The 27,567-nt window shown below is 42.1% G+C and overlaps 1 protein-coding gene across 2 annotated transcripts; it reads right to left on the bottom strand.

Moving 5' to 3' along the window:
• Window positions 1–24,243, bottom strand: rgl1 (ral guanine nucleotide dissociation stimulator-like 1). Of its 2 annotated transcripts, none has more exons than XM_022205014.2 (18): window positions 23,928–24,243; window positions 9,373–9,483; window positions 7,624–7,832; window positions 7,435–7,509; window positions 7,097–7,287; window positions 6,882–7,006; window positions 6,579–6,794; window positions 6,382–6,485; window positions 6,121–6,205; window positions 5,886–5,975; window positions 5,507–5,593; window positions 5,213–5,245; window positions 4,997–5,118; window positions 4,584–4,673; window positions 4,249–4,435; window positions 3,067–3,318; window positions 2,854–2,968; window positions 1–1,696 (listed from the first exon to the last, which is right to left on the bottom strand). In XM_022205014.2, exons 1-18 carry the CDS (start codon window positions 24,099–24,101, stop codon window positions 1,509–1,511), a joined length of 2,454 nt encoding a protein of 817 aa, XP_022060706.2. In that variant the 5' UTR covers window positions 24,102–24,243; the 3' UTR covers window positions 1–1,508. The 2 variants fall into 2 exon arrangements, with proteins under 2 accessions (XP_022060706.2, XP_022060707.2); XM_022205015.2 differs by lacking the exon at window positions 23,928–24,243 and adding an exon at window positions 11,726–11,999.
• Window positions 24,244–27,567: the final 3,324 nt, after the last annotated feature.

The following is a 27,567-nucleotide window of genomic DNA, read 5'->3' as shown; positions in this document are numbered from 1 at the left end:
TAATAATAATGATAATAATTTATTCATTCAGGTAGAGTAAGAGTCTTTGGCAGTGGAGAACAGGAAGTGATGTATGAGAACAGTTTAAAGTGAGGTGCTGCATGGAGAAACATGATTGGGCCCAGAGGGTCATTAGCATTAGTGCTAAAGTGAACCACTGCTCCCAGTCCTGCAATATTAACAAGGCGCATTAACTGGTTTTACTAACATGCAGGATCTGAAACAGAAAGAAGATACTGAAAATATGAAGGTTTGTTGGTAAAAATGTCCGTTGCTGTGAAGCTATGATGGTTTTTGGAAACGAGAAGATGAGCCAAACAGATGGGAGTTTACAGCGTGAAGAGGTGTCTTGGCTTTTGAGCGTATAATGAAATGAAATGTATCACAGTAAAATCTGGCACTGGCTTTTCTCCCTCTCTCTCTCTCTCTTTTTATGACACTGTGAATTAATTAACACTGATGTTAAAAATTCCTCTCTCACTATCCAGTCATTTCTGGCCTGAATTGTGTTACAAAAAAAACATATAAAAAGCAACAATTACAAACAAAAATAGCATTTAGTGAAGAGGGAGTAAACCTCTTCCATATTCACATCCCATTGGCATCTGCTACCAACTGACAAGTGCAACTCTATAGTTCATATAATGAAGGGCAAAGAGGTACAAATACGCATCAGTCTGAGATACACGATGCTTTCCATTCCAGTAAGATACACTCATCTTCTCTTTTCTTATACAATTTTATTTTCTTATTTTTTCCAGGTTTAAAGGAGCATCTTCCTGGAGCAGAAAGCAGCCCGTATTGCATCTGTACACCCTAAAGACAGGGCAGGTAAGGCCATTTCTATATTTGTCGAGGACTTGATAAAACCAAGTACTGGAACCAATCAGAATGCACGCCAATGCTGCATTCGTCACACAGCTCACAATATGAGAGGGGGCCCAGGACACACACACTGTGCAAACTGTGCACTAGCAAGACATAGCTGGTAAAAGACGTCTGACGGGGGGAAATAATGACATCACAGCTCCTGTCAATTTGTTAATATCATTCAGAATACTGCTAGGAGGTCCATTTGTTCATTAATAAAGGCAAAGAAAGGCAGCTTCTCCTTCTAGTCCGCCAGCCATGAAAAGTAAAGCTTCAGCTACACAGACATCACAGGACAAAAAGTTCAGAATACTGTCGAGGTCAGGAGTTTGGCTGCTCCCACAACATGTGCAAATAAACTCTGTTGTTGTAAAGAGTGAAGGCCACTTGGGGTCGCTGTTTCACTCCGTCACAGGCATCACAAGTCAATCACAGCAGTCGCACTACACATTAATGTTCCATGTTAAGGCTGGGCGAAGGGATGGCACAGTTCAGAGTCAAACAGAGTCCGAGAGCTCGTTCTGATCCGTCTGGAATCATCTGGAGCCGTTTTCTTCTATCCATCCGTCCACCATCCAGGCCTGTGTTGAACCTGTTAGTGGTGTGAGGGCAGACTGCTGCTTCACTGCAGTCCAGGGTCACAGTGTGACTTTGCTGAGTCTGAGCGACAGGCTGGAGCGGTGCTGGGTGCGAGGGAGTGTGGAGCTACACCGGCTACGCAGCTGCACCGGCCGACCCGCCGAGCCTCGCACCCGCAGCAGGAAGTCGAAGTTAGCCGAGGTGTTCATGGCGTAGAAGACGTTAGCGTTGTCTGGAATCACCAGCTCTGAAAGAAAGGGAGAAAAAGCTGGTTGTCAGCGGTGTGCTTGTACACAGAAATACAAAGATCACTGCAGTTTAAGTCTGAAAAAAGATGTAAAACTAATATAAGTAGGTACATATGTCTGTGTAGATTCTCAGAGCTTCAATAAGACTTTTTCATATTTATTCTAGCCATTGACCACTTTTTGAACCGAGTCACTGTAAACACCACATTTACCAAAAAAGACCTATTTAACTTGAGCAACTTTGCTGTTTTTTGATGCAAATTTCTCTATAAAATACAATTCCATCACCTAATTCACACCTTGTAGCTGCAAAACAGATCAGATTATCAGTGACTCAGTGCAACTGTGCATGAAAATGATTAAATAATGGTGTATATTTCTGAGTTTTTGTATGTGCATTTTTTTCTCAGAATCCATTAGAATCATCCATCCTTTAGCCTAAAGGGGAAAAAGCCCTGTTGAAGGTTTATTGAATTTTTATGGAGGTTTTATACATCTTAATGCTTGTTTTTAATTTTTATACGTGTATTTTTCATTATGCACAGTATTTTCGCAAGTATATTCTTTTAACTAGCCGTGCTTTTGCGCAATAGTTGCTGGTTAAGTTGGTCCTGGTGCTGTAAGTTGGTTCTAACACTGGGTCTATCATCCAACTCAGTCCAGTGTGATGTTTTTTTGTGATTGTTTTTGTAATATATTTGATCGATTAAAGCTAATTTGGACTTTAACGTGTACTTGGACAGCTACACATATTTTTCCTTCATAAATGAATGCTTTTACACTTCTTGTATTTGAGCTGATTTATTATAGGCTCTTTGTTTTTTGGGATTTTATGTTTTTTATGGCAAGACTTCCATTGTACTTTCATGCCTAAACAAGTCTAGTCAAGGTTAGTTAAATACATACATAAATTGTGTGTTATAGATTTTTTTTAAAGTGACTGCTGCACCAACATCTGCTTGCTGTTGTTACTGTGAATCTGACTGGAATTCTACTGTGACAAAACATCATAACTGGAATCAGAGTCTACATTTAGCTACAGGCTACTGTCTGAAATGTAAGAAGAAAGGTCTGCATGCACAGAAAATGATCATCTCAGATGATTCATGAATTCTACATGGAAAAAAAAAAATCAATCTGAAAGAGCATTTTTCACCTCTTTCCTCAGAGATGACCTGCACCAACTCGTAGCCTTCCTCAGGCTCCACCTCCAGGTTATGCTTCGCCATGGCTCTAGAAATAACAGCCGGCGTCTTGTCTTGATTGGTCAGCTGTTTAAGGAAACAGACACATCACGTCAGACAGAGCTCAACATGAATTCCGTGAAACTCTGCAGCGCCTCACTGAGGAATACGACGTGTTTACTCACCAGTATGCTCTTGTACAGGTTCCCGTTGCCCTGCTCCAGGCTGACTCGTATGATGCACGCGTCCTGGGCCTGCATGTTGTACGCCGGGGTTTGACTGGGCGAGCTGGGAGACAGAGGAGTGAGGGAGACGGAGCGTCTGTGAGTGCAGAGAGGTCCGGGGAGGGGGGGTGAGGCGGGAGTCATGGAGACGCTGGCTGTCGATGAGCTGGTGTCCATGGAGTGGAGTGAAGTACAGGAAGAGGATTCTGATAGCTGAGGAGACACACAGACAAAAACAATCAGAAAAATATACTATTATTTAATCATTTTCATGCACAAATGCACTGAATCTCTGGTAATCTGATCTATTTTGCAGCTACAAGGTTTAGATTAGGTAGAGGCGATACATGAAATTAGATTTTCAGGATCAATAACTAGAGTAAATATGTGCAAATTAGTTATGTTGTTTAGATTTTTGGACACTTGCTAATTCCACTGCTGTAATTTAATTGTATTTTACAGCAAAGGAACTCTTCACATCTATTTTATGAGGCAGGTGTGTAGGAGAGAGACGAGTGTTTCCAAAAGTTTAATAAAAACTCCCCCACACTGTGTAAGTTGCAAAAACACATTTCTAAGCAATGTAGTGATTTTAGACCTTCATCAGTAAAATGGTTTCCACATTGAGAAGCCAACTTACAGCTGCAACCAAAAGTATTCAACCCCCAGTGCCAATTTGGGTTTTAAGTACTATCTACAACTTTTAAGTTGTTTGGAATAAATTTAACATACAAGTTGATTTTAAACAGCTGAATGTAACCAATAATACAAGGGTTTTCTCTAAATTCCACACAAAATGTTAATTTTAATAACTAGTGCAGTATCAAAACTTCTTGCCTTACACTAAAATCTAAAAATAAAAATTCTTAAACTCAATAAACACTAAATCATCACAATAATGAAGTTAATTTGCAATGTAATTGTGCCAAAATTTTAAAACATAAACACACACACAAGTTTAAGTTGTGCACCATCTTAAATTCATGGTAGATTTATTTTTTAATATCAAACATTGCATTAATTATTCATTATAAAGCTACTGCAGTAAGGTATAGCTTAGTTTTAAGGATTAGATTTTTATCTCATGCTCTCTACACAAACCTTTTTTTTTTTTTTTTTTTTTTTTACTGGGCTGTAGCCAACCTTGTTTTGCTGGGAGTCGGAGTTGTGAGTCGGGGTTGCGAGTCCTTCGCTGTCTGAAGGGCTGCTGGAGTCGCTGGAGGACACGCTGACCGAGTCCATGCTCTCCCCTGAGCTGCCAGTAGGAGGCGAACGTGGCGTCTCTCTGACTGGAGAACTGGCTGAATTACTGTCTGTTCCAAGGAACAGCCTGGAAAGTAGAGGAAGCGGATTATTAGATAGTGAAATAAAGAGGCTCCACAACTCTGGTGCCTGGAATCATCGATGCAAAAAGGGAAGAAACTGCATCCTGCAAATGGAACTCTTTTATTAGGGGCCCATTTTCGGGATGTACTCACAGGCTGAGTCTCTTCACCATGCTTTTCCGAGGTTTTTGTAAAGTTGGGCTGCCGTCGCCGAGACCTTCAATCTCACAGGACAAGGCGTAGCTGCAAGAAAAAGCATCAGTAGTAAACCTTGAGCATCACAAAACATCCCTGGATGACGTGGTTTTAAGAGCTCAGTGAGGGAGAAAGTCAGTGAGACGAAGAGAAGGGAAGGAGGGAGAAACTGAGAAAAAAGCAACAAATACAATGGACCAGTAGGGAGTAAAGACATGACACAAGATCAGCAGGGAGAGGCGATGAGAAAAGGAGCGAAAGAAGCGTCTCTTATGCGTTTGTGTGCGAACAACAGATCCAGCAGACCATGCTCTGATTTGCTCGTTATCTAACGGGTGCAATCAAGAAAGAAGGTATTCTGAGTGAAGTACCTTTCTTCCTCGCTGAGCTGAGTCTGGCTCTTAAACCAGCGCAGGAAAGCCGGATCCGCAGTCAGACAGTAGCTGTTACAGGCCGACTGGAGCAGCTTGATCTGAGCGATCACCTCAAACTCCTGCAGAGACAAAAGTTAGCAGAGTTTAACCTTCAAGCACCGTGATTGTAATGCTGTAATCATGTCACAGGAGGTGGACTGAAGCTGCACTCACCCTGCGTCTCTTCTCAAAGTTGATCAGACCACCCTGTGTAGGACACAAAGAGCAGGCTGTCAGACTCAGGACATCACATACCAGCGGCCGCTTAGACAAACAGCATTAGGTGGACCACTCCGACAAAAATTCCTCACGCACTCATGGAAACTTACGCCCCGGTTTTTCTGACAGCGGTTACACACACAAAACTCTCTGATCTCTGGAGCTGTGCAAATTCGCAGCCCTCCAATATCGAAACACACAAGTGCAAACACACAAACCAGCAGGTGCTTTATTTTCTTCTTTCTTTACCTCGATCAAGTCGGGCAGCGCCGTGTCCAGCATGGTCAGGTCAGTGAGGAAAGTCCCCAAGTAGGGTATCGTTCCTTGCATCGCTCCCTGTGGAGAAACAACTAAGTGAATCCACTGAGATGTGATGGTAAAAGTCAGATATTTATTTACACTGTGGTCCTCACAGATGGCAAGGCGGGTTTGTGAAGTACAGCGCACGGCACACTGAGTAAACAAAGCTAAGCATGTGGCTTCATCATCCTGGAGAGGCTGGGATTCGCTTTACAGTACATTGCATGGGAGGAATGTGTTGTTTAAAATTATAAAGCTCCACTGTTGCTCCTTATTTTTTGAAAAAGATCCATTTGTTTGGCATTAAAGCTCTCAGTATTTGGCTCACCATTTCCTTCTGCAGCTGCAGCCTCTTGTGGGTTCGTTTCTGGTGCTCCTTGGCACAACTCTCCAGACTGGCAAACTTTGAAGTGCCTTCCTGTAGGGCAAACGCAAAAAATAGCTTCGGTCCTCGAGATTCTAACCAGCCAATGAACGAATGTTTTCAGGATCTCCACCAGCTTCTCACTTTCAACTGTGACGGTAATCTAAATTTGCTCATGGACAGCAGAGTTTGGACTCACCCTCATGAGTAGCTCCCTGCTGGTCAGGTAGTTGTTGTGGTCGGAGAAAATGTCCGAGAGTTCCTCAAACGTCTGCATACTGTCTCTGCAACAAGCAACAGAGTCATGTCAGCTAATGGGATTGGACATGGCAGCTAAAATACACGTGCAAAACAAACCGTAACAAGATTTGCTCGAATTCCACCCAAAAAAAAAAAAAGGCTGATTCTTCTATCGAAACCAGCTGAGATTATCTGCATAGCTGAGAGATTGGAGGCTTACTTGTGCACGCAGGCCCAAACTCTCTTCAGCCGGTACAGAGGATTGGACTGCAGCGCCGACACAATGGCTCGCAGGGATGAGAAGTTTTTGCGTATTCGACACTCCTGTGAGAAGGGAAACGTAGGGCAATCATGAGTTGGTTCAAGTTTTTTTAAAGATCTTATGAATTTCTGTGCGAGTCTGGATGTTCCACCGACCTGAGCGATGTCTATCCAGCGCTGGATGACCCGCGCTCTGACGTGGGGTCGGATCTGTCGGTGTTTCAGCACCGTGCTGACCACGCAGGCGGCGACAGCGTTGAACTGGGTGATGGTGGCGCGAATGGTGGGAGCGCTGTGCTTGTTGTGCTTCTTGTCCCTCTGAGACCAGATGGAGCCCAGGCAGTGGTGGGGTACGACTTTTTTGAACAGCAGCTGGAGCACAAAGTTAAAAAAAAACGGTGTTAGGAATCTGCAGAAACGTCACAATGGTGTGTTTTTATCTCGTTTTCCTTCACTTACCGCATCCATGTAGGTGAGCTGCTCAGCCACAAGGTCGGCTTCAAATGACAGAAAGTCCTCCTGCACCTCAATCTCCACTTCCTCCTCTTCCCCCAGGCAGAAAGAGCTGTTGCCGTGGAAACCAGCTGCAGACCAGCGAACAAAACTGATTTAACTCCATCAGAGTCATCAAATTTGAAAGATGCGTGAAGAAGAGTTTCAAATCAAAAAGGTACCCTCTGTGTCGTCCATGCTGGCTTGACCCTGCAGCTGCTCCAGGAGACCCTCCGCCCGTCTGAGAGCCTCTGAACCTGGGAGAGCTTTGCGCAGGTAGTCCATCAGCCTGTGGAGACATGGGTAGTCTGGAGGCTCCTGGAAGTCTTCGGGACACTGGTCCAGCCAGGCACGCAGGATCGAAGCCAAGGCACTGTGGAGACAAACAGCAGGGAGATGTTTAAGAGAGCTGGCAATAATAGATGGACTTTATTCAAGTGTTATCTTTAAAAAGTTCACCACATGGACAGATAGTACAAATTAATCGTTGGATCCATAGTGATGCACGTATAAAACTCACTTTTTAATGGCTCCATTGGTTTCAGAGCTTTGGCATCTGTCTGCATTATGTTCGTTTTCTTCCACACATCCATATCTGCCACAGAAAATCAGCAGAAAACAGAGTTAAAACCATCACGTCTTACATTCGAGACATTATTTCAGCTCATTCGTATCTGAATCAACCTCCAAACGCCTCATTCCAGCCCACCTGTCTAGCAGTAGCTGCAGCACAGTCTGTGTGCTGGCGAAGGCTCTGTAGGTGGAGAGGAAGATGGAGGTGTAGGTGAGGTCGTTGTCTCCGAACGCTGTCAATAACGTCTCCACCAGACGCTCCAGCGTTCCGGCACGGATGCTTCGGATTTTACAGGTTTCCAGCTGGCTCACCGTGTGGCCGGGAGGCAGGCGATCGCCCTCCGCCTAAACACAAACATGTTTTTACAATCTCACTTGCTTTTTTTTGGCTTCAAAAGCAAGCATTGCATATCTAAATTATGGCACTTCACATTGCTTAACTTGTCATCTTCTATATTCAGTGAGAGAATGTGAACTTTAACACTTCAGGTGAGTAGAAGTAGGTTTAAAGCTTTGCAACAACGATGGAGGGAAGGAGGAAACCGCAAAGACAATCGTGACCTATATTTGATTCTGATTTCTCCAGATGTGTCCGACTATTGTGTCTACATGGAAAAAGAAGCGAGCGGTTACAAAACAGGCTGGGAGAGAGCAGAAGAGGTGGGAGAGAGCAGAAGAGGTGGCACAGACTCAGAAGAGAGGGAGAGAGAGAGAGCTTTGGTGAAGCGAGCACGCTACAACAGGAAACGCTCCAATCTGCTTTTAATCACGCCGAGGCCCCTCCTCCACCGTCCCTCCAGACAGAGAGGAGGACAGCAGCAAAGGCCGACTTCTCCCACCACTCCCCTCAGATAACACAGCATTATTTATCTCTGCGAGGTGATCCACACATTCACAACGCAAGAAAACGCGAGGCCAAGTCCTGCTGCACACACTTGAACAATGCACAGCTGCACCGATTCCAACTGCTTTTGTTCGCTCACAATTGACTTGTTTACGGTAAATAAAGTGATATCTCAATGGGGGAATTCTCTCCATTCTGCTCCACTCAATAGAAAGCTCTGTATAAAGTATGCAGATTGTTTTAATTAGCTCTTAAGCCATTGTCAATACATCAATACAAGTCTTCTGGCCTCTGGGCTGTTATCTGTTTCTTCATTATGTGCCAGATCCCATCGCCCATGTCAACAACGAAGGCACAAAGAGGCTAACAACGCAGCAAGATCCCGACTTTTCTTACAAAGGAAAATCCTGAGAAACTCACAAGGATAAATCCCCTAATTGGCCCCTCTGTGCGGCATAATAACACACTGTACAACATCTTATTATGTTGATATAAACAGGCCAGTGGAGGAAGCAGCAATGCCTCATATCCAGTGAAAAAGAATGCACAACTCAAGGGAAAGCCTTTAATGCTCCTCTATTTTTTTTTTGTCACACCAGCATTTCGTTAAACACCGTACGGAGGGAACCAGCAGTTTTGTTGGCAGCTGGGAAAGTCAGGAAATCACATGCTTTGGCTAAACAGTCCAGGTTCTTTGCGAAACTGTTGGTTTTCAGCAGGCGACTAGAAAGGTGTTGTCCAAGCTGGGAGATTTACAGCTCAAATGTTAAAACAATAACAGCCCCGGTGGAGCACAGCGCTGTGAGTGGGGGAAAAAAAAACAGCAGCTTCAGACAACAGACATGAGGTTTTCTGCTTTTAAAGCTCCAAACACAGCAAATTAGGCTGCTTTTATTAACCATTTGCACATGTAAAATCCTGGGGTTCACATTTTATAGAGCAAAAGCGGGAAAAGCATCAGGGTTTTTGTATACATTTGCTGCTTTCTGAGCATGATGTGGCTCCATCAGCTGTGATTCTGTGTTTTGAGGGCAGACTCACCCCCAGCCATCTTGCTCCCTTGTTGGCCGCCTGTTGAATCTGAACCCTCTTCAGTGTCACGTTGTAGATGGCTCCTTCCTCGACTTCCTCCCCCCAGTCCTGCACCGAGCTCTGCAATACAGAAGAGATTAAAAATACATGACAGCTTCCTGTAAAAAAGCAACAGGCTGCAGAGGTAACAAGTGTTCCACAAGTGTCATTTCAACAGTTTAACAATCAGGTATGACCTATATGTGAAAAGCAGGAGGAAGAATATGAAAAAAAACAACCAAACCACTCAAACGAACTAGGAAAAGGAGGACTGAAGTGCAGTAAAACATCAAGAATGACCAACTCCCCAACCCCCACCACTGCAGCCAGCCAGCCAGGCCTCCCTTCCTCCCTCCTTCTCTTTACTCCCTCTTTTATTCCCTATCAATCTCTTTCACCGTGTCCCCGTTTCTCTGAGGGTGAAGTCAGAGCTGGACAGCTTTCTGAAAAGCTGCAGATAAGAGCCAGAGTGGGTCAAGTCTCTTGAACAAACACCCAAGTGGTAGAATATGCATCGTTTTTCTTCTCTGTTGATATATCTGTCTGTCTAATTATAAAAGCTTGATTACAAATCCGTGCCACAAGAGCACAACCACATATAAATCGGCTCACAGGACTAAATGGATCCACGGACTCATATGTGCCGTGTCTGGTTGTAAATCACTTGCAAAGAGCAGAGCACATAAACAAACTGAGGGAGCAGAGAGAAATGAAAATACAAAACTCCTGCTCAGAGACAGTCTGCAAGCAGAGGCTGAGATCTGCTGAGACATCAACACAAGGAGACGAAAACAGAGGCAGAGAGACGGTGAAGGAGAGACACCGGCCAAATATAAACACCACGACTGCATTATTACGGCCAAGTCCTCGCACACACAAAAGGCGACGGCGGCCAAGATTACTTTCACTTGTCCCCACTTTCATTTACACAACTCAGTGATGGCAAAGTCCACGCTGCTCCCTAAACAGAAGGACCGCCAGAAAAGAAGATCAAGGTTCAGAGTCGGCGTTAGCAGGCTCAATGGTCGGTCCTGGAGGGCCGGTGGCGCTCGGCCATGTCTGGGTTGTGTTTGGGCTTGAACAGAAACATGTGATGCAGAAATGAAAAGAAAGGCACCCAAAAAAAAAGACAGAGAAAGAAAGAGAAGGAGAGGAGGAGTAAAAGGGGGAATGTAACAAGCAAACCAGCAAGATGTCTGTTCCTGAAACATGTCAACATGCACATCTCATGCTGCTGCACTGCATCTCATCTTATGGTCAACAACATGTCTCTCACTCCCTTTTCTCTCTGCTTTGGCTGCTGCTGTTGCTGGCTGGCTGGCACAGAGACAGATAAATACATCAGTGCATGAGTCATGCAGTCCACACACTCCCAAAACAATAGCGGGAGGTCTCTGTGCTGGCCGGCCTGGGCTGCTGAGTTCACAGTCTGCACACACAAGCCTGCTTTTTGTGAGCTGGAGATGTTTGTCAGAGCAGATTTTTAAAAAGGGGGCGGAAAGCTCTTTGTGCATTAAAGTGAGGGGTTTATTGGGTGCAGTGAGTTTGCATGAAAATGGAAACCTAAAGCAGTCCCAGTGGATGTGGATGGGATGAGCTTACAGAGGGCACAGCAAACCAAATGACACTGGGCGAGGTGTAAACAGGAGATGAGCTGTTTACTCTCTAGTAATTTGGATTCTTCTACGAAAGATGCTCCAAAAAAAAAAGGCGCACAGGGAGAACAGTGGTGCTCAAATACTACTAATCTGCATATCAGTCCTATCAGATGCACGTGAAACAACACTCCCAAAGACAACAACAACAGCTGAGGTCAATCTTTGGCGCTGATCTGTTGCTTGATGGGCTTCCTGAAAGCAGCTGGGGCCTCCTGGAGAAACAGCGATGGCCCCCAATTGTTCCCTTTTTTCTTTATTCTGGCCCACACTAACACACAAAAGTTTTTATACCCATTACGATCATGAACGGATCGACTTCATTCACTGTCTGGATTAGCGTGAGCTTTCATATTCTCCTCCCCGTTCCACACGTTTCCAAACTTTACGCGTCATTTTTAGGCACCGGCTATGTGGGTTAAACTGGATTTAAAGCTTAAAAACAATTGAAACTCAGTGTTCAACCCGCTATTCCTCCCCTCCTCCTCCTCTTCTTCTTTTCCCCCGTTATCCGCTACTTTCCCAAGCCTCCAAACACCCCCCTTCCTCCCCTCACTCCCCCGTTTCCCTCTTTAACCTTCCTCCCCCCGCTTCTTCCCCCTTATTCAAAACCACAAACAACAGAGGAGGGGGGGTAAACCACGAGTGTTTTTTTGTTTTGTTTTTACCATTTTAGTTTTCCAGGCGAACTTCATGGTGAGCGTTTCTTTCATGATCCGGGGACAGCATCAGAGCTCGGGAATAATCCGACAAGGAAAGAAGAATATGCGCTCCTTCACTGGAATAAAAATAAATTCCCAGATCCTCGCTGCTACAAAAATTTCTTCTCCTTCACTACACACACTTTGGTTCGCTCCTTTCTAAACTCCAAATCTGCCTCCTCAGTCTGTCAGCAGCTCTCTTCTCTTCTACTGAATGACCCAACTCCTCCTACTTGCACTCACAACAGTCCCGTTTAAACTCCTCCTCCTCGGGTTTTTTGTCCGACTTTCATCACAGTGACAACAATACGCGCACTCATACGCAGGGTTGTGATTTCGGTTTGCGCAATTCTCCAATACAGTGGAAACAAAAATCTCTTTCCTTCCTAATTCACACAAAATGTAGGTTTTGTAATTGGGTCATGGGGGGTTGAAATTTGTCAATAGGGATGTATTTATGATTTGTACTTTAAAAATATGCCTTTTTGTCAACATAAAGTGGACTGTTACTCTTTTATTTCTTTGTGATGTTGTTTTTGGGTTTTTTTTCTTATTGATTTTGTCTTTATGCCATCATAAAAGTTGTACTTAGAATATGCACGTCAAATCATAATTATTAATAAATAGTGATATTTAGGTGGAAAATATGAAATTATGTGCCTCTTTTTGAAAACAAAAATGAATGTCTTGGATGAAACAGACAAACAATTATTCATTTCCCCAATATGGAATTTTTTTATGCTTTAGATAGCTATTTTATTCTATTTTCTTTAGTTTAATTACTATGTAAACTTAAAAAAATCTATTATTTTAAGTTTACATAGCAATTAAACTAAGGAAAATAGAATGTAACAGCTATTCATTTCCCCAATATGGAAATTTTGTATTTTAGATAGCTATTTGATTCTATTTTCCTTAGTTTAATTACTTTGTAATTAATTTTTTGATCACTTGGGAGGAATGAAAACAGGTTGCAAACAAAAAAATTCCATATTATCCTTAATTTAGAGTCAATATTGTAGTGTAACATTCATTACAACTCAAAATTAAGGATAATGTTTTTTTTCTGTTGTTTTGCAAATCGTTTTCAATCCCCCAAGTGATCAAAAAAAATCTAATATTTTAAGTGTACATAGTAACTACATTTAGGAAAACAGAATAAAATAGTTATCTAAAGTATACAAAATTTCTATTTCAGGGAAATTAATGTCTTGGATGTTTTGTATTTTACTGTGTCACAGTAAAACAGACAAACAGATATTCATTTAATCAGTAATTTGGAGTTGTAATGAATGTTAAAGTTCAATATTCATTCTTCTTTTAGCTCTGTTTTGGTCACCACCAACTCCAGATGCGGCCATTGTGCTGACAAGCTAAGTATTTACAGTGTCTCTTTACCATTTTGTCGTGAGGAAGTAAAATAAAGTGTTGTTTTCTAGAGTTTTTGTTTTACCAAAAAGACAACTGTTTGCTATAAGAGCAGAGAAAATGAACCAAAACAGTAAAGCTGATGGCCACACAGGTAGTTCACTATAAAGGTGAAGTTAACGGAGGCTGCAGATTCCGGTTATAACTCCATCTCATAGGTTTTCATTACTGTAACCTCCTAGTTTTATGGCTACGGTTTACCAACCAGTTTGTATACATCAGTGGCAGTTGACATATAGAATATAGTGACATACATTCACGTACAGATGTTGTGTAACTGGACAAAGTGATGAACTGTGGTTTCTATAGCTTTGTGTGCAGAGCAGCTGCGGCCTGCGTGGGACAATACAAGGAAGGCTGCGGATGCCGTCACCAGCACTGTGCATTGTCAGTGACAGCAGAGGAGAATAGGCTGAGTGTGTGAGAATGGGCAACACTGTTCCACTGTGAATGCGTCCACACACGTACTCAAACAGCCCACTTGTGTGAATAAACGGGAAGATATGAATCAAACGTCGGCTCTGTAAGGGGCTCTTTTTGTACCGTAAACATATACCAAATGTGAGCAAGCAGCGGTTCATACATTTACAAGTCAATCTGTTCCGCTGATGAAATGCCAAACTAGTGATCCAATCTTGTGATGCTTCTTGTCGTCTGGCTCAGTGGGAGTTAAACCTACTATGGCCCCCTTTTCAGTATTGTGACAGGACGTGATCTTCTTGCCCACTTCTCCGGCTCCCATAACACCGACACGTATCCCAAACGTCACACTCAGCGTCACTGGCCATCACACACTACACAAGATGCCCATTTTTTGGCTTCACCGCCCCCTCAAAGCTCAGCTTAAAGGGCACAGAAAGGCCAGGGAAGCCTAAAGCACATCTCGGTCGGTGGTTCTCCATGTGTGGTAACTGTACAGTATCAGTTTGTCTTCTTGCTCACTCTCTATCACGCTGCATATCTGGCCGGTGTCCAGTTCCCAGGTCGAGCTGCCCCGGTGTCCACTTGGGTCTGCGGAACCCTTGGGAAGCCCAGAGGGGCAGTGGGAAGGTTGCGACCCCAAGTGACCTCCAGCTCGGCCCCGAGGGGATCGGAGTGTTGGTCTCACAGTGGGACTGATGTCATACCTCAGTGCAAACAAGACGTCTGACAAATGTGACATCTGCTGCTCGGTCTGATGGATGAGCACATGAGCATCTTTCAACCTGGGATCAAAATGAGAAATTCATGCTCTTATTCTTGGGTCCATTGGGCCCCATTAGCATCATAAAGGGCCTGTTCTGTAGTTTAAGCTTCATCAGAAACTTTAAAAGCCACATATCTGTAAATGTCAGAGCTGTTTAGTGTCCAGGTCAATCCAAATCCTTTCAGGCAAATCCGAGTTAAAGCAATAGTTTGACATTTTGGGAAATGCATTTATTTGCTTTTTTGTCGAGAGTTACAAGAGAAGATTAATTGCACTGTCTTATCTGTATAGTAAATATGAGGCTAAAACTCGCAGGTCATGCATAAAGACTGAAGCAGGAGGAGATCATTATCCTGGTTCAATCCAAAGGTAAAAAGTAAAAAATACACCTACCAGTACATATCATTCAAATGCACAAAAATATTCTTAGTTTAATCCAACAGAAACTCCAAAGTGTCAACTATTAACTATATACTCTTTAAGCAGAATTCACCATGTCTAACTGTCATAATCTTATATTTTTATACATTATAATAATGGAAGGTCATCACCGATTAATTTACGCATCAGCATTTAAAAATATAGTTAGTTGAGATGGAGATACTTTTCCATTTTTACTTCCTGGTTGTATATAATGCATTTCATTTTCACGGGATGTTTCCTATATAAAACTACAAAACCAGTCTCTAATTAAACCGTTAAAATGTCATTTCTGTGCATTAAGATTACATATTAGGAAGTTCTTTTCCAAAATAAAAGAATTTCTTCCTGCCTCAAAATGGTTAAATAAAACATACAGTTACAAAGTGCACTCCAGTAAAGACAAATTGGATAAAAACTATTCAAATTAAAAACCAGTAAGGTCCCATAAAAACACAGAGAACTTGTAAAAAAATAAGAGCAGCATTTTAGAAAAGGCCATATGGTAAAAGTGAACAGCATCTCGCTCCACCCGCTGCTCAAAATGAACTGCAACTGAAGCACATCAGCTCACCTCCAACTCTGTTCAATGACCATAAAACTCAACAAACCGCAATACTGGAGCAATTCAACCACACACATTTGAACTTATTCTGAAGAAGAAGAATGATACAGAAAGTTCCACCTGCAAGCTGACAGGATTGGTTCCTTAAGTTTGTTCTGCATAAAACCCTGGAAGCTTGAATCAATGTTTCTGAGACTGTCACTGATATGCTGGAATTTCAAGATGGAAATGTTTACTGTTTATTATGCTCAAAATATGATGCCGAGTATATAAATACCGACTTAAAAATATGTTCACATGGTAAAAATTGATATTCAGGGTCTTTAAAGTTAATACAGCAGCCATCAAAAAAGCAATGAAGCAAAAGTGTGAGAGAAAGCACAAAGATCTCAAATTTAACATCCTTATATTTGTGAATTAAGTCAAAGTAACTGAACTGCATGTCTCTATCTGAGCAGGAGATGTTCTGTAAAAGTTCAAAAGGTTGCTGTGTTTGAAAAGCCCATCAGCCACACAGGCAATTCCTCATTCCAAATTTTCCTTTCTAATGGGGGACTAATGACGTAATCACACTTAGGAAAGCCCTCGACAAGGGCAGACAAGTTTTTTTAGAATAGATTCCTTCCATTATTGAGCTTCCCGACTGCTCTCTTCTCTCTGTTCCTCCGTCAGAACACCGAGCGACAGTACCAGCCGACAAAAAGTGGACAAAAGCAGGAGGAGCGCTGCTGGCTCTGTTATTGCACCACAGTGGGGAAAAACGCACATTCCAGGAAATCTCCCACTTCCTGCCTCCAGCCTCCTGACTCCACCGAGGCTGCTGTCCTCATACCTGACTGGCTGCGAAGCCTCTCTGGCCTGGAGCACTGGTCGTAAAAACAGACCAATGAGAAGCAGAGGAGAGGAGATCTAACACAAACAGATAGAGCAGGACAAACCAACACAGTATCACGGTACCAAAAAAACAGAACCAAACCACAGACTCACAGGCGACAGTAATTGGGAGGATCTTGGGTTGCATGTGCGATGTCTCCTGTGTTTGCTTAATAGATAAGAAGGTCATGCATCAGAGAAAGTGTAGTGCGCTGTCGAGATTAACTTGAAAGGACATTATCTGTGCTGTGAGAGACAGACGGGGGAGAGTTCACAGCACAGCCAGAAACTGAGAAGATCCACACTGGCGGGGAGACAAGCGTGATGCAACCGCACCATCTTGCACTTGGTGTCCAAAGCAAAAATCCGTTTCGTCATTTCATACCGGAAATAGAGACGTCCCGCTCTTCCTCTCTGCTGGAAACAAGTAAACAGAGAAGAGGAGACTCTTCGTTTCATCCAGCAGACGACGAGTACCAGCTGTGAGCTCAGACGAAGCCTTCAGCCGAGAGGGGTTGCGTGAAATTAAAAACTGAGAGGATCTTTCCCGGTGTCATATCTGGGCCAAAACGTGTCAAACATTCTCTTTTTCTTGTTTGAACATTCTTCTTGTATTATGCATGTTTCTCATGTGTGCACAGGGATGTATGAGCTTATCACACTTGCCTTTCGCTGTGTGTTTGTGTGCGGTTGGTGGGTTTGTGTTTCCAAAGCATGCTTCCCAGTAGAGGGCAGAGTTCATAAACCGCTGTGTTTATCCAGAGTCAGCAGAGGTTTAGTCAGACCAGGCCCAAAAAACAAAAAAAAAACAAAAAAAAAACACACACACACAAGAGGTTTGGATTTATGCTGCAGGATAATCTGTTCTAATTCAATAAAAATCTACAAATAAGACAATCGGTGTGGCTTAACAGCACATTTTTACGTGGTTTCACGAGGTGACAGATCAGCAGATGAGTGGATTCTGCTGGTAACCACAATCAAAGCGGACATGTTGGGTCATTTCTCATAAAAACACACAGCTGCATTCTCCTTTCTCTGTTTCTGTCTCGTCTTCGCTCAAGTGCCCCCTTTGTTCAGACACTCACATTAAAGCTGTGTCTGCCTCCCCACTCTCCCTCTTCTTCTCTTATGTCATGCCTCTGCACCCCTCAGATCTATTGTCCCGGCTTGTTGTTGAGCTCTTTCTCATTCTCTCTTTCTCTTTCTCTGGATGGGTGACATCATTAGTTTCCAGTAAAAGTCCAGAGCTGCAGACGAGAGACCCCTCCTCCTCCTCCTCCTCCTCCTCCTTTGCACTGCACTTTTAAACTAATACAGCCCTCAGGAAAGAGCGTTTTTTTTCCATCCCAGGTGCTTCATTATCACAGTTTTTTTAATTGAAGCTGCACAAACTTTAAAGACAAGCTTGTTTTCTTACAGCCGCTGCAGCCTCCATATGGGGTCGGCTGGACCGTTGCACTAAAGCAGGGATAATCCACTCAAGAGCGACGATGACTCAGATGCTGCTTGCTAAGGTGATTTCAGGTGTCCATGCATTTAGAAGAGTAAATGAGAGAAATCCCTGCACGACCTCCCCCGACATGGCCCCAAACTCGAACCCCGCACCCCATCTAAGCCGTGCTAAGCCTTGAATCAATCGGTCTGGACTTAGTTGTCTGTCTGACCCCCACCCCTCTGCCTCCCTTCCCCTGCTAATGAGAGCAGGACCATCTGTTGCCCAGCAGATACATGCAGCCCTAAAGTTGTCACATATGCAACAAAAACAACACAGTCAAAGCGGTAGCACGCTGGTGACAACTGCTGCCTCGCCAAAGCTAACTGGAAGACTACCCAACTACACAGCAGCCCGTAAATTCATCACATGTGAATGTGCAAAGTCACACTTGCTTTAAGCTCTGGCCTTTTACTTCATGTGGTCGTCTGAGAGAGGTGCATTCCTTCCACTGCATTTCTGGTGTTTATTTTGAAGTGATATAATGATGCCGTCTGCAGTGCTGAAGTGTGAAGCACTGTAGGAAATGAAACTGTGCAAGCGATACATGCAGCAGCACACACTACAGGAAAAAAGGGACAGTTGCTGCAGCTGTTGTGGCACAAAAACATGCATGAACCACACTGTTGCCATAACACCAATATTCAGGGCACATCAAGTTAAAACACGCATAAAATATATCCTGCTCTTTAGCTTAAACAAATACAGGATATATGTCCTGTTCTAAAGTTAGTGGACCGCTTTGTTTGTCATAGTTTGTGACCTCAGCAGAGTTATTATTGTTAGTAATCTGCTGACCTAAAGACTGTGTGAGTGCTGACCGCTCATATTAATAACTGAACACCAGCAGCCCCCCAGCTTTACACTCTAATGCCACACACACTCACAATCCTCCTCTCTCACACACACACACACATCACAATGCCAGCTTGATCCCAGTCATGCGTCCTGGCTAATGCTGCCTGAGCGGGAAAAGGAATAGAGCACGTATTTAGTGTGTTTGATGGAGGCACCTTCCCACACACATACACACTTCTGCAAAACCATCAAAACCACACACACTGACCTTCATACCAGCCCACTTCTAAACACACACATCAACCGCAGTCACTCCCACTACCATATGCTGTGATGAGTTTCTGCCCCAGTTGTGCAACCTGCTCCTGGGATACACATTTGTGTGACAGGGACAATGCCTGCAGTATTGATTTTTCACACCAGTCCTATTATGTGGCCTAATTAAGCCCAAGATCACAATATGACCCTCAACAGAGCCTCGGGCAGCCAGACAACTTGACACGCAGGAGGTCAGTAGAGCACGTAAACACCATCTTGAGTGGTTGTCTGAATAATTAAAAAAAAAAAGACGACAGAAGCCGGGATTTTGGGGGGAAATAGAGATCTGGCAGCTTTGGCAGCAATGTGAGAAAAAAAAAGGGCTGATAATAATGAACCCAAGTTCCCTAATGTTCCTCTGCTTGTGTTTTGGTACTATCAGTCCTTACTGGTGTTCCTCCAGTTGTGTGTCAGCTTAAATTCAGAGAGAAAACAGGTCAAAAGCTACAAAAACTGGACCCATCCGGTTGAATAACAAAGTTGTTGAAATCGTTGTCAAGTCATCAAAACACATGACAAGCCCGAGTCCAAGCTTTCGGGATGGAAATACTGAGACGTCACAGAGCATCAGCATTAAACGTGCACTTCTCTGTTCAAAAAGACAAGAAAGAGGAAGAAGGAGTGCTGCCTCAGCTTTCTTATTTTTTTTCAATGGAAAACACGGCATCATCGAAACTCTCCGTCCCCTCCTCTTTTGTCCCTGGTTTCCCCTGTATAGAGTCACTTCTGTGTTTTCCAGTGAACGAGCAGCTGAGGTTATTGAACTGCCCTGCTGGTTACTGTAAGACAGCGGGTGGTCATATTCCCTCAGCTGGAGCTTATATCGATAGAGCCGGTGCTTAATGACATTGCTCTATGGCAGACAGGAAGAGGAGGAAAACTGCAGATTTAAAATGAAGCTGAAGCAGTAAAATGTACTTTGACGACTCACTGCGATGTGTGGAGACGTTGAGATGCAGTTCTGGGCAGCAAGGACCAAATACCAAGTCATGTCCTTTAATCCTTCTTACAAAAACACGTCCTACGTTTGAATTCTTGTATTTAAAAGATGCATTTCATTGTGAAGTTACTTTTTTGTCATTTAGTATCATTATTTTCGGTCCATCCCTTCCCCTGTAGGAACAATCGTGTATGTTCCTGTGTGAGCTGACAATCTCTGACACCTCAGCGCTGCTTGCTCGTGTTTGACCTGAACTGTGGACCTGACAGCTGTCAATAACTGCGCAGCAGGGCGATAATAGAGAAATAATCAGTCCTGTCTCCACCTTTATGGCTGGCATAGTTTCATAACCTCATGTAAATCAGCTGAAAGGTGAGTGAGAAACACCCAAGAACAGTGAAGGCAAAGTTCATGCCCTCTGAGCACAGCACATGCTCGCTGATGGACTTAAAACAACAGATTTAGACTTTGTTCAGCTTTTTTAACACAAGATTGCTAGATTTGTCACAATATGAGGAAGCAAACAGTACTCAAGCATCAGCACTTTATGTGTGGTTATTATGAAACCAATGGCTTTGTTGGCCTTTACATAACTTTATGGAAAGTATTCGGTTGTTGATATAAAAATCTTTATTGGCCTCTTTTCCAACTCTGGGGGCAATCACAGCAACAAAAAGCAGTCACAAGGATGAGCTCTTGGCAGCTGCTGCGTGTAACCTGAGTGAGAGCGTCTGCAATCTAACCTCCAGTCTCCTTAACCGTCCAAACAATTGGCGGAAACAGTGCTGTAGGATGGAGCGACACATCAGCCAGGATGTCAGATAGGCAGCAGCGAGGAAGATGATCTTCCCACACTCAAAACATGCATCCAAGCTCCACGGTTTGACAAACATCTTGTGGAAATTTACATACTGTGCACGAATTGTTATTCAAAATTCATTATTGCGCTGCTATGAAACTGTCAGACTCACAATGGATTGTTACAAGAAGGATCGCAATCAGTTTTTGTATTTTCCCCACACATATTCTTCTTCCTTTTCAAAACATGACAACTACATTGCCCACAATGCAACACGATTGCAAGCATTTCTCTCATTCTCTCAGAGTTGGATCTGAGATGCTTCTGTCATTAGAATTAAAGTGGATTTGTGTTATATATACCAAAACGGTTTTCCAAGCCCCGAGGAACCCAAATGTTCTGCACCCTTAAGCAATGTTGGGCCCAAACAGGATGCACATTAGCGTCCTTCTCAGCTAAGCATGTAGGAAACACGTGAAAGCAAGATTCCCGCCATCCAGTGAGGAGAGTTCATGTTGGCTTCCCGTACATATGACTGGGATTCAAAACTTTGCTCTAAGCTTTTCATATGTTTTTGTATTGAATAAATCTAATTCAGATGCTAAGAAGAGTAATTTCACAGGGTTGTGGACTGATTATAAATGTGGACAAGTATCTATTATCAGGAGTCTTTTTATTTTGTTTGCTTGATTCTTGTTGAAATAGATTAATTTTAAAAATGCACTTCTTTGACTCTAATGCAGCTGCTTCTCTTGATCCATAGTCACGTCTTTGTGGTCTTGAGCAACATCCAGCTTAAAGCACTATCTGATTGGGATTAGATCATAAGTAAAGGCCTGTCAGCAGCATCGTTTTTAGTTAGGGACATGTTAAACATAAATTAACAAAAGCATTTCAATTGATATTTATAATGTAGTTTGTGTGATTCAAAAATTTTGATGTTTTTTTTTAATTTTATTTTTAGTTTCATTGATTATTGATAGTCCGTGTTGACATCTGCCCTGAGAAAACCTGGGTTTAATGCAACATTGTACTTATCCAATGATTGTATGTTGGGAAAAATGTTTTTTGGGGTTCGTCACATACAGTAAAACACACTATAGTATTGCAGTTTGTCTGCTATACCAAAATGACTGCACGGCCTTGCCGTGGTTCTTCAGACTTGTCTAGAGGTCTGGTAAACTCACTTTCCAATTCAAAACACCCAACTTCAAACTAGTCCTCAACGCATAGACTGTATACGAAGATGGACAAATCCTCTGAGTCACCCATAGGTTTCGTGAACAGCGGTTTTGAGGCTTATTGTGGTGAGTCACCATCTTGGCAGTGTCTGATTTCTTTTAACTCTTGGCTAATCCAGAAATGACCAAAGAGGTCAAATGTGAGCGGAACTGAGGCGGACTATGGACATGTACCAACCTGTCACTCAAAGTGTTCTGCATAAATTTAAGCCATAATGCAGTTCAAACAAGAGCAATCCGAGATTTCTGACCTCCGCCAAGGGAAGAAATGATACGAAGTGGGAAAATCTAAATCCGGATCCAGAATCCAGATCCTTATCCGGATCAACACAAAATTTGAATGGAGTCTTCCCTGGGCCAAGATCCACCTCTGGTGAAAATTTCATGAAGATCCGACAAGTAGTTTCCGAGAAATCCTGTCCACAGACACGGACACAGACAGACAAATAAATAAACGGACCCGATCGCATAACCTCCTTGGCGGAGGTAACAAATGAGTTACATATAAATTCATTCACTTAACACCTGTACAGTTGTCATAAATGGGGAAAATAGCCACAAGGACCAAAACCAGGCTGTAAACATGTTTATTTCTGCTCTAAAGTTGTACATTTTAACATGGGGGTCTATGGGGTTTGACTCACTTTTAGGAACAGCCTCAAGTGGCCATTTGAGGAATTGCAGTTTTTGGCAGTATGACGTTGGTTTCAAGCTTAATTGTTATATTTTTCAGACCTTGAGCAGCTCCCACTGAAACCACACAGATTCTATTCACATATGTTGGAGTGCTCTCCAGGACCACTTCATAGATTTGATTTTTTTTAAGAGATTAGATTATTTTTGTAGTAATTATATGGGTGGATTTGATTGCTAAATTATTGCCTCTTGGGGAATTTTCTTCATACTATCAGCACTGGAGAATGAGAGGCCTCAGTTCTTTGCTTGAGGATGGTTCAACAGGTTTCCAGACACCACTGAAATGCAAACTAAATGTGTATGTGTCGCTTCAAGGCACCCAATTATTTTCACTTTAGCCTCAATACCACAAATGCGCACGTGCAAACAATCAGCTAAAGCTGATCTGGAATGAGCTGTTGATGCAGGTTGTTTTCTGGTAATCGCTCTGTTGTGAGGAATCTGCGACGTTACAAACGAATCAGAAAGAGACTAATTAACAGCAGCGCGTTTTCTGACACAAAGCGTAATGAGCAACATTTTTGTAATTCTCAGATTTCAGATGACACGTATTAAATCACTATAGGTTCTAAAGTAAAGTGAATAATGGCTTTTCTGCGAACTCTGACGAGTCAGCAACCCACAAGCACGCACACACACACATGCATACAGTACAGTAAATGTGAATTACTGTCTTTCACAAGAGGTCAGCTGTCCTCCCGTCTATGCCACCGAGGGTTACTGTGTGTGTGATTGCACTATGAGCTGTCGACTTATTGCATCAAATTTCAGTGACTCGATGCCAAACAGAGGAACTGAAAAACTGCAAATGACAAACCAGTTGATTGATTAATTTCTCAATTCTACAAATCAATAAGCTAAATGTGTTTCTGGCTTCAACATATACCTATAGTTACTGTTCACCTCTGGGATGCAGGATCACAGGATATGTACCTGTTAGCTGCCCATGTGACCAGTCAGACTGCAGCTGCTGCCCAGATTTACTCTTCAACTGCAGACAAATGCTGTTTTTGTTCATGTGCAGACACAAGCAGCACTTACACCCGTGTTTTTCTCTTCTTATCACCATCCTCGACTTTCTCACAACCACCAAACACATCCAACTCAGACCTTGGGACAGTGGAAAACACCACTCATATCTCATGTTTAGAATTCCACGCTTCTTTTCTCAGCTACTCCTGTTTCCATTTCCATCCTTGAGTCTAGCCGCCTCACCTCTGACTCCAAACAACACAACACCTCACAGACTCCAAACAAAAGAAAGTCACAGGAAGGCCATTCAGGAAGGCCAACATCTGCCGGATTGTTTAAGGAGGCTGGAAGTACCCGTGCTTCCCAGGAATAAATAAAAAACTGATTTCAACAAACAGGGGAGTTGACAGTCATGTGTACTGCATGTGCTGTACTGACCCAGTGGCGTGGGCTGCTCTCCGGGGAACGAGGCTGGTACCTCTGCAGGGCGACACCTCCTTCCCCCTCCAGCAGTAAGCTGCAGTCCAGGTCAAGGCAGTGCTGGCTGGGCCCTGCCGGCCAGGGCAGGAAGGTGGCCAGAGGGTACTGGGAGATCATGGTGACGGCCTGCATCAGCGGCAGGGATGACAGGGACGGCAGACCATACTCCAGTCTGGACGGCAGTGTGGATGGAGGCTGCAAAAATGCAAAATGAAGAGCTTTATCTTCAGGATAAACTTCTTGTCAGTCCTCTTCTCCTCTCAGACTGAACTTGTCTCCAGCTCAGAGGTGTGACTGATGATGATAACCCTCCACTTACAGTCTCTATCTCGCCCTCTTCTATTTTTTCTTTCTTCCCTCTCAGCGGCTCGTGGAACTCGGCTTGCCAACAGCTCTCAGCCACATGAGTGATTAAAGTCTATTGTCTCTCTCTTTCTTTCCTCACCCCTTACATTCATCACAGCCAGGAGGGGAGGAGTTACAACTTTTTGGCCCAGCCCACTTTAAAAAGAAGAAAAAAAACTGCCCACTGACCAAAGAGAGTTTGAATGTGAAGAAAAGAGAAAGAAAGACAGGAAAAGCTGAGATAGAAGGGAGGATGTTGTGGAAGAGTTTCCAAGAATTACCAACAATGGCAACTATTTTCCATGACTGTCATTTTGAAGAATCTCAAACTGCACTCACTGCATCTTCAAACAGATTTCACATAAGATTCCTATTGTTTTTGAATGATTACCATGGTTGAGTTTTCCATGATTTAGCCCTAAATCTTCTTTAATTAAAGTTCTTTTCAAATATGTTGTTGAAATGGTCTCATGATTGTAATTTCAGTTTCAAATAACATATCTGAGAAGTCTATCTGGACTCATGGACATTACTCATGTTGCTGGGCATTCAAAAATAATAAACACAACATGTACAGCAGTGAAAACAGCCTGTACTGCGTTACAAACATGTACAATACAGATAAGAACCATAAAAAGCTTAGTCAACACATACACATAATACATTTTAACAGTTAGGGATCTCTTTAAATGATCCTTACATGAATAATAGGATTGATAGTGGTATTGAATATGATACTGGGATTATGTAATAACCCCCAGTTGTACTGCTAGAAGCTCTGTTTGCAGTAGATTTGAAATTATTTAAGTCAGCCGGGAGAGGAGGAGCTGAAGCTTGCATAATCTTATAAACTCGATAAACATTTTTGAGGTTTCCCAGTTACGCTGGTCAGACTTCTCTTTAGAATATGGCAGTGATATGAATTAATTAAAAGAATAAATAAATAAATAAATAAATAAAATTGTCTAAATAAATGACATTATAATTGACTTAAAACGCATTGGTTTTCAAACAGCAGTTGAATTTGAGCTTTTTTCTTCCATAATATTTCTTCTGTCAAATTAGTAAAAAGAAAAAAATAAAATACATATTTATTTTCTAAAAACTTAGTCTGATCTATGTGAACTAGTGTGTGATCAATTAGGTAATACCTAATTAGTATATTTTAACATAACATTTTTTAATAACTGTAATACTGAAATGGAATTGCCTTCATGTACATGTTCTTCTGGAGAGGTTTCATGGTGATATCTGAACATACACTGTAAAATAAATAAATAAATAAATAAGACTGCAATTTTCAAAAGATTTTGCCTTTTAGTTACATTCTTTTTTGAATTTATTCATGTGATGTAAAATAACATAATATACCTGTATCAAGTTCTTTCAAGAAAAGAGAATTTTGTCAAAAAAAAAAGTATTGGTTTTATCATAATTTCACAAACATTTCCCTTCTATTTAATAGATGATAAAATATTAAAAGAAAGGTTTACAATCTACAATTACAGACCATTTCTGAATAAACTATTAAAATGAATATTTTTTATTTAAATTTTTACAGATAATTTCTTTGTTTCTACTCATATAAACATTTTCTATTACGTGATCTGGGAAAAACATTGAGTAGAAGTACAGTATGCCTTTGTTGCCTCAGTTTACAGGAAGTTTCTGATAAATATAAAGTTTGCCAAATGGAATTCTACCTCATTGCAGACTTTTTAAAATGAATTTTTAAGCTTTCAGTCTAGATGTACTCCTAAATACTTGTAGTTTCTGCAATGAGATGAGAATTTTGCTGCTCTGCATCTATAAAAAACACACACAAAATGTCTTCAAACCATTTAACTGCAAACATTAGGTGAGCTGCAATGCTACATTCCTGTGTAACTATGACATATGTTTGCTTGTTTGCAACCTCTTTTGCAGTTTTACCATGAGTAAAAACAACTGTATCATCAATATACAAAAAGATATCAAACAGAAGTTGTAATGTATATGTAATGTATATAAGCAAGATTGGGCCCAATATGGAGCCCTGTGGGACTCCAGCTGATAGATATAAGGGGTTACATTTACAAATGTGGCAAAAGCGTGGTAAGATTTAATGTTAAAACATGATGCTCAGACCTTTACAGCTTCAAACTTAATGAGTGCAGGTGTTCAGAAGTGTGAAGTGCTTCATAAAGTTACTGATTCAGCTCGGTGATGAGCAGCGCAAGCTTGGCGACATTTGTGACAGCGGTGCAAAGGTCAACCCATAATAAATGTGTAACAATCACAGCGAGTGAGAGAAAGTGTGCGTCTGTGTGATCAAGTTCTGAGCAGAAATAAGAAGCAGTCATGTGTAAAACACTGAGAAGAGGATTATGCGGGACCAGGCAGTGCTCTGACTAACACACACTCAAACACACAAAGTAGATTCAGCAGTTAATGTTGAACGAGGTGTGATGAAAGGTGCTTCCTACAGTTAGAAGTTGCAGTATAAAGTGAGACTTGCCTGTTTCCTTGGGTGAATAAACAGCCATCAGATAAACAACGATGCCAGACAAGCATCCGGTGAAGTTGCTTAATAGCATAGAGGGTTACACACATAGAAAACACCAGCAGTGTAAAGTCATGAAGGACTTTTTCTCAAACACTGTAGTTCTTCTCTTTTTTTCATTGTCTTCTTGCGGTTTTGATGTAGTTTCTGTTTCATTGTGGTTCTCTGCAGTTGAGAAGAAAACACCACACTTCCTCTAATGCTTTGGTACAGTTTGTCATTTCTCAGATTCAGATTGTACACAAAAATTATAAGATGAGCCAATAAATTTGAAATGAATATTAAAGGTTAAGTGAATAATCCAAAATTGCTGTCCTCCTTATAAAAATGCAGTGTTGGGTTTGGGTTCACAGCCACATTTCAGACCTCAATATGCTGTTAGCAGTCCTACAATTTAAATATCAGTTTGGTCTAAATATATTTAATGATCCAGTATTTTCCAAAAGGATAAAAATAAAAGAAAATCCAGAGTATGACTTTAAAAAATTTAAATCTGTTAGAAATTTGTGGAGCAGAAACTCCCCTAATCATCTGTTCTTGTGGTGTTTATTCTAGTAAACAAAACTCCCTAAACTATTATCAATTTTTAGGATAAAGTCATTGAAATTATCTCCACCTGGACCTGCTAAAGCAACTTTTACTGCTCAATCTGACACTTGCAAGATACATTTTCTGCTAAATTTACTTCAACACTTCAATTTTTAACAGAAT

This window comes from Acanthochromis polyacanthus, chromosome 4 (assembly GCF_021347895.1).
Source record: "Acanthochromis polyacanthus isolate Apoly-LR-REF ecotype Palm Island chromosome 4, KAUST_Apoly_ChrSc, whole genome shotgun sequence".
NCBI classification, from domain to species: Eukaryota; Metazoa; Chordata; class Actinopteri; family Pomacentridae; genus Acanthochromis; species Acanthochromis polyacanthus.
The sequence above is the reverse complement of the archived record's forward strand: the minus strand, read 5'-3'. Positions and strand labels throughout refer to the sequence as shown.

Coding starts and splice junctions, on each gene's coding strand:
- rgl1 (XM_022205014.2), bottom strand. CDS start 24,101: ATGCAGGCCGTCACCATGATCTCCCAGTACCCTCTGGCCACCTTCCTG. Junction 5,594..5,885: donor TGCAGCTGCAGAAGGAAATG/GTGAGCCAAATA, acceptor GTTTCTCCACAG/GGAGCGATGCAAGGAACGAT. Junction 1,697..2,853: donor GGTCATCTCTGAGGAAAGAG/GTGAAAAATGCT, acceptor CCTTTCTTTCAG/AGCTGGTGATTCCAGACAAC.